The 12,720-nt window shown below is 37.0% G+C and overlaps 1 protein-coding gene and 1 long non-coding RNA gene across 2 annotated transcripts in view; both read left to right on the top strand.

Annotated features, from left to right (window-relative positions):
- The window catches only part of LOC141777463 (uncharacterized), a 234,776-nt gene that overhangs the window by 129,515 nt on the left and 92,541 nt on the right, over positions 1-12,720 (top strand). The gene's annotated exons all lie outside the window — the stretch shown is intronic.
- tcea1 (transcription elongation factor A (SII), 1) lies at positions 496-9,927 on the top strand. The gene is made up of 10 exons (XM_074651664.1): positions 496-779; positions 3,330-3,392; positions 3,476-3,581; positions 4,780-4,882; positions 5,026-5,174; positions 5,282-5,338; positions 5,796-5,950; positions 6,170-6,316; positions 7,783-7,854; positions 9,537-9,927. Exons 1-10 carry the CDS (start codon positions 705-707, stop codon positions 9,543-9,545), a joined length of 936 nt encoding a protein of 311 aa, XP_074507765.1. The 5' UTR covers positions 496-704; the 3' UTR covers positions 9,546-9,927.

A 12,720-nucleotide genomic window follows, 5' to 3' on the forward strand; every position in this document is an offset into this window, starting at 1 on the left:
AATTTGGCTGAATTATAAAAGGCAGAAGTGGTAAAACGAAGACCTAAGAGCTTCTGTTGTTGAACCTGTTATAGAGGTTTCATAATAATCTACAGTAAAGATAAAATAGTCATTTTGAGGAACAATGTTTTATAACAGATTCTACATTAACAAGTCTAACTAGATGTAGACACAGACTTAGACAGAGACCACACACACCTACAACATATCAACTAATTAAACAAATTACAACCTGTAGATACTTAAGAAATGAACAAACATATCAACACAAATGTAATGAATAAGACTTACCGTATATTTCACATTTCACCTTAATTATAGCAGCTAAAACAACAGAAAGTGTGCCTCCGTTACTCCTCTGAGCGCTGGTCAAAGCCGAAAGAGCCGGCTCTTCTTTGAGGAACTGAGCCAAATGATCCGGCTCACTAAAAAGAGCCGGAACTCCCATCATCACCGGATCATCTAGTGCTCCGTCTCGATTACCTCCCCCTGACTGAACTCATCCTCATCATCCTGCTATCGACTGCTCCGGTCTGCTAGAGGAGGCTCAATGTGCGGTCCGCGTCCCTCCAGTGAGACGCCGCCGCTCTTCACTCTTCACTCTCAGTCGCGTGTTCTTTGTCGCCGACCAATCTTTCTTTCCCCTTTTTTAGCTCCCCGCGTTTTTCTGTGATTCCCATCAGATCGAGTGACACAACAACACCATGGGTAAGAAGGAGGAAGAGGACATCATCAGGATCGCGAAGAAGATGGATAAAATGGCGCAGAAGAAAAACGGGGTGAGAAGAAGAAGAAAGGAGAAAGGATGCTTAGATACCTTCATACCTGCAGAGCAGGCTGGTGTTGATGTTGGAGCTAACGCTGGAGCTAATGGGCTGCTGCTGGTTAGCTGTCAGGCTCACTGATCCTCTGGAGATCACTCATGTCAACACTGTTGTCTTATAATCAATCAGCTGTAGCTGAGGTTGTTAGCTTCCAGGTCTGCTAGCAGCTAGCCACATAGCACAGCTCACTACCTTGCTCACCTTGTTGTGCCTTAATCACATACTGGATGGGTCATTTCAACACAGCACGACATGAAGTAGCTAGTTAACAATCAGAACACGTGGCTTTATACAGTTATGATGGAGAGACATGTTGTGTTTTGGGATGTTGTGAGCGGCTAAGTAGGCTAGCTAGTGCTGTTAGCTGTTATGGATGCTTAGCCGCCTAGCTACTGTTTACATCCAGATACATGTGATCTGAGGACAGCAGCGATCAGTTTCATTATCGATTACTGGGCCGAGTAATCATCTGGTCTTTAAAGTGTTAGAAAATAGTGACTATAATGCCTTACATTATAGTGTTAAGTATAGTATAGTGTAGTATATTATAGTAGTATAGTGTAGTATATTATAGTAGTATAGTGTAGTATATTATAGTAGTATAGTATAGCATAGTGTAGTATAGTATATAGTAGAGTGTAGTATAGTAGTATAGCATATAATATAGTATAGTATAGTATAGCATATAGTATAGTATATAGTAGATTGTAGTATAGTAGTATAGCATATAATATAGTATAGTATAGTAGTATAGCATATAGTAGAGTGTAGTATAGTATATTATAGTAGTATAGTGTAGTATAGTATAGCATATAGTATATAGTAGATTGTAGTATAGTAGTATAGCATATAATATAGTATAGTATAGTAGTATAGCATATAGTAGAGTGTAGTATAGTATATTATAGTACTATAGTGTAGTATAGTATAGCATATAGTATAGTGTAGTATCGTAGTATAATATAGTATATAGTGTAGTATAGTAGTATAGTATAGTGTAGTATAGTATAGTGTAATATAGTAGTATAGTATAGCATATAGTATAGTATATAGTATAGTATAGTATAGCATAGTGTAGTATAGTATAGTAGTATAGTATAGCATATAGTATAGTATATAGTATAGTATAGTATATAGTATAGTATAGTATAGCATAGTGTAGTATAGTATAGTAGTATAGTATAGCATATAGTATAGTATATAGTATAGTATAGTATAGTATATAGTATAGTATAGTGTAGTATAATATATAGTATAGTAGTATAGTATATAGTGTAGTATAATATAGTATAGTGTAGTATAGTATAGTATATAGTATAGTATAGTGTAGTATAATATATAGTATAGTAGTATAGTATATAGTGTAGTATAGTATAGTATATAGTATATAGTATAGTATAGTGTCCAACTAATGTCAACAGTCTTAGACTTAGAAATACATTTAATTTGATGTGATTTGACGAGGAAAAGCATAATTTCTTCACATTTGAGAAGCTTAGTACAAGCTAATGTTAATGTCACTCAAACCAATAATAAATTATCATAACAGTTGCAGTTTAATTTCCTGTCAATTGACTAGTCTATTAATTTCACTTTTAATAAGAAGATACATGTTGTGTTTTGGGATGGTCGTATGTAAGTAGGCTAGCTAGTGCGTTAGCTGTTATGGAGCCGCCTACCTACTGTTTACATCCAGCTACATGTGATCTGACGTACAATAACGATTAGTTTCATTATCGATTACTGTGCCGATTATATTCGAGTAATCATTTTGGTCTTTTAAAGTGTTAGAAAATAGTGACTATAATGCCTAACACAAATTCACAGTGATGTAGTCTTCCTGTGTCCAACTAATGTCAACAGTCTGAGACTTAGAAATACATTCAATTTGATGTAATTTGACAAGGAAAAGCAGCATTTCTTCACATTTGAGAAGCTTAGTACAAGCTAATGTTGGTAAATCTTGCTTTAAAATTCACTCAAACGATTAATAAATTATCACAACAGTTGCAGTTTAATTTCCTGTCAATTGACTAGTCTATTAATTCCACTTCTCATTTAATCTTTAACTTTCATCCAAAATAAATTACTTTTTCTTTAAACTCAGAATAATAACTAAAGCTAGTTATCAACAATTTTGTTCCACTTACTTACATCTGAAATATTACTGTTAATAAATAGAACTTAACTCTCGTAGAATAAGTCCAGTATGTAAAGTAAGTAAAGCTTTATTTATATAGCACCTTTACAAAGTGCTTCACACGCAAATGAAACATCAAACAATGATGAAAACAAGGACAAATTACAATATGAAACACAGAAACAATGAGAAACAGATCAAACAAAAACAGACAAACACACATGTGGATGAGGCCTATAAAAAGGCTTGCCGCTTAAAACAGTCCAGAGATTCAGCAGCTCTAATGCAGCAGTCTATGTATCTCAAGATTCATAAAGAAACCAAATCTGATGCTCTCTGTCCATTCCCTATTCTCTCCTCTGCAGGCCGGGGCTTTGGACTTATTGAAGGAGCTGCGAAGCATCCCCATGACTCTGGAGCTGCTTCAGGTATATCTTTGCTCATTCCTTCTTCTTCTTTGCTCACTGTCCATGCTCAAACCCTGAAACGCTGACACCATGTCTCTCCACAGTCCACCAGAATCGGGATGTCCGTTAACGCCATCCGCAAGCAGAGCACAGACGACGAGGTGACATCCTTAGCCAAGTCCTTGATCAAATCATGGAAGAAGCTTTTGGGTAATTATTTGCTTTTCAAATCTACTTCAACACGTGTGAATGTGTTTTTGTTGTGTGTCATTTTTCTTGAGCGATCTTTTAATATCTCTAGCTGTTATATGCATGACTGTATGGGAGCCAATCATAGCATTTCTTTTTTTTATAACTGATTGGTTTATGAAGCCCAAGCCAATTTTGATCCTTTGCTTATTGTAACACATCGTTCGCCCGGTAACACCAGCTGTCAAACATGTCCTGTTGGAGATCACTTCCATATCTATTCTCAACCCACAGTGTTGTGAGTAACTGAGGTGTTCAGCACCACAAACAAATGAACAGCAGCCAGCAGTTTCAGTGAAGACATCCACACTGATAGCAAGCGTCAGCCAGAGAAGATGTAAGATTTAAAAAAAAAAATTAAAAAAAAAGATTCTGAGTTATCGTGTAAGATAAAGGCATAATAATCATGATATTGTTCGTATTTGATACCCTTATGAGATGTGTTCAAGTTTTCTGTCATGTTATGCCCAAGATTTTATTCAAATATTGCCTATTCACATATAGTTATCACCACAAATGTTATTATTATTACATCATTGTGTGATTTTAATGTTAATGACTAAACAGACACATATTAGTGAAGATGATATTTTAAAAAGGCAACAGTATCTCAAAATTACTACCTCACCTGACGGTGTATTCACTAGCCGTTAAGGTCACTTTGCCTCTACTTCAGTGATATTTTTTCTGCTAAATTGCTGCTTTTGTGGAAATTTGAGCTTGTATTTAGTTTATGCTGAGGTTGAAAAGAGGCTTCCCATTTCAACCCAACATTTTCTGCCACAACAGTTCTACACTGAAGGTGACCAAGATGCACACCGTGTTATCACAATGTACCTGGTTCGATTCCTACCAGGGACCAATGTTGCATGTCTTTCCCATCTCTCTCTCTCTCTCTGTTTCCTGTCCTCAACTATCTGATTTTAATCTGTCACTCTTCTCCACACATATTTTATAAAGAAACATTATGCAACACTACAAAACATTATAGGAAACCCTTAAATGAAACCCGTGTGGCTGGCTGTTTATCTTAATGCAGAGCTGTTCATCTGTCAAGCATACTGAAGTATTGACTTTGTTAATTTGAATGTTGGCTTCCTCGTGTCTTTTCTTCTGTTATTTTCTTATACTTGCTTGATTTCTGCCTCTTGTCCTCCAGATGAGCCTGGCGGTGAAAATAAATCTTCAGAGGAAAAGAGGAAAGAGCAAACAACGCCTGTGGTTTCTCCATCGCAGGGAAGCCCAGAGGCAAAAGAAGAAAGGTAACAAGAACGATAAAGGATTTCCTTTTTTCATTACTGAGCGTCAACACAATTCTTTTCTCTACTTTTCCCCATTTTATTCTTTGAAATGCGGTTTGTTTTCCGTAGCTGATTCAAGTTCTCTTCTCTCATCGCTCCCACAGCAGCTCCAGCAGTAACTCCAGCAGCAAGAGCGAGCCCGCTGAAGTTTCCACCAATTCATTGATCAACACCTTTCCTCGTGCCCCCGGCACATCAGACAGCATCAGGATCAAGTGCCGAGAGCTGATCACCCAAGCTCTGCAGGCTGGAGGTAACCTTGTTATAAGAATAATATGAACAACACATAGGATATCTGGTATTGTCGTTGGGTACTTTTGGCTTTATTTAAAGTATTTCTGTCTTTTTTTTTCTCTCCAGATGATCATATTGCTATTGGTGCTGATTGTGATGAACTTGGAGCACAGATCGAGGAAGATATCCTTTACATTGGACAATGTGTTTGAAGCAGATGTTTGGGTTTTACATTACTTCTATAATTGTTTTTTAGATGCCAGTGATATAAATAAGAACATTAGAGTTCTGCCTCATTATTTATTAATCTTCTAATCTTAATTTAGCTTTTTCAAATAATTAATTTCATAGTCTATAATATGTCAAAGACCAGTGAAACGTTTTTGTTTTGTCTGATCGACAGTCGAAAGTAATAAACAGAGGAAACCAACATTTTTTTTTTGAATGTTAAGCATTTTAATTACAGATTTCTTTTTGTGGATTCACTGTTCATCAGCTAACCAGTAAATCCACCACGTGTTTCAACACAAACACCTAAAAGGCCGTAGTTATCAATGTAGTTTGATAATGTAGGCTCTGCTTTTTATAATGAAGCATAAATAAATGCATTGCCAGATTGTATTCCTTGACCTGCTATCACTTATCTTTCGAGAGTTTAAGAACACAGACATGAAATACAAGAACCGTATCCGGAGCCGAATCTCAAATTTGAAGGATATGAAGAACCCTAATTTGAGGAGGACTGTGCTATGTGGGAGTGTAACCCCCGAGCGGATGGCGAAGATGACCGCAGAGGTGCGTTTGGCTGTTGGTGGCTTAATCTTAAAGATCCTGCATCTGGCACACAGTCAGTAGGATAGTTATTCCAACACTGTGCAGGCAAATTCTTTTTAATTTTTTTACTTCCATGTTGGTATAAGTTAATCAGATGGTGTATATCTCTTGCTGCAGCAGTAACAGATATACAGTAATGCACCTAAAGGCATCATAATTGACATTCTTCTGTTTGTGTAGGAAATGGCCAGTGATGAGCTGAGGGAAATGAGAAAGAATTTGACCAAAGAGGCTGTCAGGGACCACCAGATGGCCACCACCGGAGGCTGCCAGACTGATCTATTCACCTGTGGCAAGTGCAAGGGGAAGTGCTGCACCTATACACAGGTAAAGATCGCGTTATAGTTGATAGTAAAATTGGCTTAACAAGAGATTACATCTCCTTTGGAGAAATGTTACAGGTGTGGTTATTGTGAATAAATCTTCCTTCCCAGTAGGTTTTAATTCTTAGTTAGTCTTGGTTCGTATAGGATTATAAGATGTATGAGTAGCCTAAAGCTGCGGACACACCAAGCCGACATCAAAGAAGTAACGGCGACGAAGGACACCGGCTGCGTCGCCTCACGTCGCCTTTGTGTTGGCCAAAAGTTGCACTCGAACACACCGCAAAGACTACAGCCGACGGCAAACTACCACGTATGATCTGCGCCTGCGTGAGAGGAAATAACTCTCCACACCAGCAGGTCGCGGTGGTCTGTATTCGTCATTCAAAAGGGGAAACCGGAAGAGCGAGGACTCCGGATATTCAAGCTGTTGTTACGATACGTACATGAAACAAAGCGGCGTTCGCCGACCATTTTCACACCACTCTCACTCACCACTTAGCTTCATTCCAGATGGCCATGTCGCTGTGAAAATATCCGTGTGTTGGAATGATCAGATGAGATGAAGATGAAAGAATGAGAAGAGGCTTCTGTGTTTTTCCTCTTGACGTTACTCGTCGGCTTGCTTTCTTCACTTCCGTTTGTCTTCTTTGCACTGATTCGTTTAAACTGTACAGCCAATCGGAGTGATTTCTCTCACCGACGAGTTCTACTGCCGATTCAACACGGGCAGACTAGGTCCAACGGTGCGGGACACACCGAAAAAACTAGGCCAACGGGCGCTCACAGACGGCCCCTAACTGTCCGACGGCCGACCGTTGGCTTGGTGTGTGCCTTAAGACTAGGGCGTGGCAATATGACAGTATATATTGTTAAAACGATATAGAAATGTCTATATATATAGTCTAGGCCTATATTTATTTATTTTTTCTCTCTAATTTCACTTAAAACTTATGTTTATATTCCTTTCAAGTTCTTAAAGTGAGAAAATACTCTGTTCTTTTGTCAAGATTTTAATTCACACAGGAGTATACAAAAATATGTGGCTATTTCATATAGACTATTTGTTAAATTACCAGAAAATACGCTATATCGTGATATATATATATATCATTATTGAGATATTAAATTACCTTTATCATGATGGAAGATTTTGGCCATATTGCCCAGCCGTGTCTCAGACAATAGTTCACTGTCTGTCTCTAGGATAGCTAATATATATTGTAAAATAATAAATGTCAACGCTGTTAAAAACAAGTTTCTAGACGTCACAATTTTGCTCCTCTGCTGGAAAGTCGATATAAATTCACTGACTCAATTTACATGGTTTTGGTTAAAATAGCATGGTGCATTGTAATATTGGTATAACTGCATGCTCGTTGAATTGGTGACGTCATTTTAGGAAGCAGCCCTGTTTGTTCACTGTGATATTGTAAGTAAATGGTTTGTGCATGTTTTTGTCATTCCCAGGTTCAAACTCGCAGTGCTGATGAGCCAATGACCACGTTTGTCTTCTGCAATGATTGCGGAAATAGATGGAAGGTATGTTGGTTAACGTGGACTCAGTCCTGGAACCCACCAGCTAACTGTTCACTGACTCGTTGTGTTTTATCGTTCGAGTTGTGTTTCTCTCCACACAATAAGCAAACATCAATATTTTTTTGTTACAAAAGAAATTAGGCCAGTTTGGTCCTTGTCCACTCTCCATGCAGACTTCACCTGCACACCTTTTATTTCAAGTCCCAGCTGTTCTCAACTTAATGCTATTTAGCCTTAAAACAGAAACCTGCATCCTGTTGATATCTGAATATTGTTGCGTACAAATTAAAGCTGAAGTGATTCATCAATTAGTCGATCAACAGAAAATCTATCTGCAACATAACTGATCATTTTTTATATAATTTGTGTCTCAAATCTGAAGATTTGCTGCTTTTCTCTCTTTAATATTATTGTAAATTGAATATCTTTTGGTTATGGACAGTTGGTTCTTTTTTTAATATTTTATTGACTAAACAATTTAATAAAAAAAATCTATAGATAAAACGATAATTTAAATAGTTGTTGATTGCAGACTTCCTACATATACATCATACACTTGTTTTCATTTGAATAAATCCAGATATGTTAAATGTTTATTTATAGAGATTGACGTAATGCATCTATTAAAGGTAAATACAGTGATTTGTTTTTACACCATTTTTTTAATGTTCTTTTAGGGCTGTCAAATTTAACGCGATAATAACGCATTAACGCAAATTTGTTTTAACGCCACTAAGTTCTTTAACGCATTAACGCAGTCGATCTTTTGGAGGTTGAAGTGGGCTCAGTTTTAAAGCTAGAGTGAAGATACTGGCATCAAATGAAAATAAAAAACTTAAGATATCCATTACTACCAACCGTATTATACTAGATTGTTGTGAAGGAGGTTAAATAACGCTCAAACCTTACGCTCAATTTTGGCAAGGAAAAACTAGCATGACCATTCTCAAAGGGGTCCCTTGACCTCTGACCTCAAGATATGTGAATGAAAATGGGTTCTACGGGTACCCACGAGTCTCCCCTTTACAGACATGCCCACTTTATGATAATCACATGCAGTTTGGGGCAAGTCATAGTCAAGTCAGCACACTGACACACTGACAGCTGTTGTTGCCTGTTGGGCTGCAGTTTGCCATGTTATGATTTGAGCAAATGTATATGCTAAATGTAGTACCTGTGAGGGTTTCTGGACAATATCTGTCATTGTTTTGTGTTGTTAATTGATTTCCAGTAATGAATACATACATATATTTGCATAAAGCAAGCATATTTGCCCACTCCCATGTTGATAAGAGTATTAAATACTTCAAACAAATCTCCCTTAAAGGTACATTTTGAACAAATAAAAAATGCGTTACTAATTTGTGATCAATCGCGATTAAATATTTGAATTGACAGCCCCAGTTTTTTTAATTGAAGGACAGATTCAAGTCACACAATGTTACAACTGAAGCTATGTTTTTCCTTCAATTTTCCTTTTCCTTAATTTACACCATAAATGTAACCAGTGCAGCTCCATTAGAAAACCCTTAGTGATGTTTTAGAGTGGAAAAACTAAGAAAAAAAATGTGAGATAAATGTCAGTCTTTGGTTGTTGTTTGTTTTATTCATTTATGACGATCATCAGTGTTTAATATAAATATTTCAGTATCTGGGTATTAATTTGTGTTTTCTTTGTGTTCTAGTTCTGCTGAATCTGCACGGCACTCCGACAAGTAGCAAAATTCCTGGACCAGGTTGTCTCTCTGCAGCCGATTGGAGCTTTGTATTTCGTGGTACACAACATGCCATGCAAAGATGCCACAGGTTACCGTTTGAATAAATATCCAGTTCATAGATTGAGCTCATTGTCAGTCCCTCCCCCCAAATCTTTTACTATTGTTATTAGTTGTTTTTGTTCTCTGTCAGATATATACGATCAATCTTGTCTCATTCTCTTTTATCTGCATTTTTTATATGTAGTTTTAACACTTTGGACAATGTTGTTTTGCTTTTCCCTCACAACATTACATTGTTTTATTTAATTTCCCAATAAAAAGTGTAATCCATTTGATTAAAAAGAAGTGCTTTTCATTAGTCTTTGGTCTCCTCTGCTTATGTGAATCTTGAACATTATACTAATGCAATTAAGGATCTGAGAGGACAAACACTGTGCGTGTTTGTGTGGAGGAGTATACATTAATTATTGGAGGAATATTCATCACATCAAAGTGAATGCTGATGTATGCATATTAATCTGTCTAGGGACGGGATCGTGTCATTGGCAGAACCAGAGAAGACACAATTGTTTCCCTTTCCTCTAGGTTTGGTTTTAATTGCCAGGTGCAGCCACTCCATATTGACAAGCAGTTGTGCTGCTTTACCCTCACACACACACACAAACTGAACCCAGACCAGTCACACACGAGTAAGTCTGTTTAACTCGAGGAAAGCTAAAATGTCTTTTAATAGCTACTAAATTAATATGCTTGTTCTGATCCATGGTTATAGCAGTTCTCATAAAACAAGAAAAAGTCATGAATTACCAATGTGGTTAAAAACAATGGTATGTTTTTTTTTAATCATTTAAAGCAGTGGTTCCTGATCTTTTTCCTTAAACGACACCTTTTCTATCATTGAGTAAATTAACTAAAAGGCATTTTATGGATATTTCATATTAAATTCGATACAGAACAGAACAATAACGGTACAGAACAACATAAACTGTACAATTACCCAAATAGTGAATGCAATAACTGCAGGAAGTTTGTGTAAAATGAATGATTTGGATGAGTTTTCCTGTTTGACCTTTTATTATAAATCTCTGTATTATGTATTTTGTATTTTTTATTTTTAAATTAAAATAATCTTAAATAATAATCCAAACTTTAAAAATAACAATTCCACAGAATTGAATGAAATGTTGAGCTATAGGCCAACCTGAAAGTTGTCGACTCCTTACCCCTAGTTGCCCTTAAAATCAAGAAGGCCTCAAAAACCCCCATGAAGCTTTGGCGACCCCTATTGGGGGTCGGGACCCCCAGGTTGGGAACCGGTGATTTAAAGAGTGCCCAAACTGAACATTCAAGGGAAACGAGCCCAAAAAATTCATAACCACTTCTGTAATGAACAAACAGACACCTGCTCAATGAGAATCATTTTCTACGTTTACCCTCACTTTTACTGTGATCGCTGATTTATTGAAATATCCTTTACTGCTACATATCATTAGATAAGTACAAACTGAACTAATCATTGAAAGTCTGATCTTGAGTAAGGCCTGGTGGCAAACATTTCATTTAATAACTACTATATTAATACATAGATATGAAGCTCAAGTGTGCAACATATGTTTCATTGTAGTTCTCGTGTATCATTTTTAGTGGACATGTGGAAAAACTCTTTTCCGTGTCTGTGCACATACATTTGGATGCATCTGGAGTACCTAACAACCCACAAACTGTGAAATAAGACAACCCAGTCAGTTTTTGTGGGCTGCCTCGATCAGAAAACGTGATTCAAAAAGCCATTCAGATTTGGCTCCCCTTCCTATGTCACATGCAGGCTCATTAGAATATATCTTTAAGAGACAGGCGCTAAAACGGAGCATTTCAGACAGAGGGTGAATACAGCTATATTCAGACAGACAGTATGAGAAAAATAATGTGTTTTTGAACATTAAAGCATGTGAACATGTCCAGTAGAAACCCAAAATCCGAATCTTAAAATGGGCATAATATGTCCCCTTTAATAATGACCCTTAGCTTCTTACTCATTTGTACCACGTCCAATGGTTATTTAATCTCTAACTCATCTCAGGTCATGAACATCATGAATTCAATTGGTGATTTTCTTTATCTAGATTCACCTTGTTTGATGGAGAGAGCCCCTAATATTTTGGGGAAAAACATCATCCTTCACTGAACACACTTTCACATGCACGATGGTAGAGAATCATTTTGCTCATTTTTACATTAAAACCAATATTAGAATAGATTAAAATCCTTTAAAGGTACAGTGTGTAGGATTTGGCGACATCTAGTGGTTTGGTTGCTGATCCGAACTGAGTACCCCTCCGCTCACTCCTCCCTTTTCGAAGACTGCGGTAACGTGAGTCGCCAAGTGCATAACCGTGGTAACGCCGTTCGCCTAGCTCAGAGGCCATCCTTACCATAATAATGCTACTTTAGGAGCAATGGAAGTCAGACGGTGGCTGGCTCTATCTAGAGCCAGTGTTTGGTTTGTCCGTTCTGGGCTACTGTAGAAACATGGTGGACTCCGTGAAGAGGTCCCGCTCCTTATGTACATATGAAGGGCTCATTCTAAGCTAACGAAAACACAACAGTTTCTGGTGATTATAAATATTATATTCCATTTCTACTAATAGATTCCCCAAAATGTTACACACTGTTCCTTTAATGGTTACCAAGAGATGAATTGACTTGAGTCTGGACAGTATTTAGATTTGTTGTTGTTTTTTTCCCAGGAAGGTTTTAGTACTTGATGGTTGTGTCGTGGTGTTTTCTGATCAAATCATTCCAGAGTCAGTAAAATTATTGTGCTTTATTTTATCTTAATCAAAATGCCCACAAGTCATTATTTTCTTGGAGAGTAGCAGAAAAAAAAAACTAAACCATATACTGTAAACATTCACATTATTTGTTTTTTTAAAAATGTATTCTTCAGTAAACTCAGCGCAAAATAACACATTTTTATATAGTAAACAGAAGAAGAAACAACATTTATAGGCATCACTCCAAACCATTGGCTTAGATTGTGTTTTGAGGTTGATCTGCGCGGTGTATCCATCAGCTCAAATTGCACATAGTAAGTTAAAGTTAACTCTAAGACAAGTAGAAGTGCCACCGTGAAGCACACAGGTTGGCAAGA

Source organism: Sebastes fasciatus, chromosome 11 (assembly GCF_043250625.1).
Source record: "Sebastes fasciatus isolate fSebFas1 chromosome 11, fSebFas1.pri, whole genome shotgun sequence".
Taxonomy (NCBI): Eukaryota; Metazoa; Chordata; class Actinopteri; order Perciformes; family Sebastidae; genus Sebastes; species Sebastes fasciatus.

Bases quoted from the DNA above. Each gene is read 5' to 3' on its own strand.
- tcea1 (XM_074651664.1), top strand. From the start codon at position 705: ATGGGTAAGAAGGAGGAAGAGGACATCATCAGGATCGCGAAGAAGATG. The intron at 780-3,329 runs GTGAGAAGAAGA...TCTCCTCTGCAG, and splicing joins TGGCGCAGAAGAAAAACGGG to GCCGGGGCTTTGGACTTATT. The intron at 3,582-4,779 runs GTAATTATTTGC...CTTGTCCTCCAG, and splicing joins ATCATGGAAGAAGCTTTTGG to ATGAGCCTGGCGGTGAAAAT.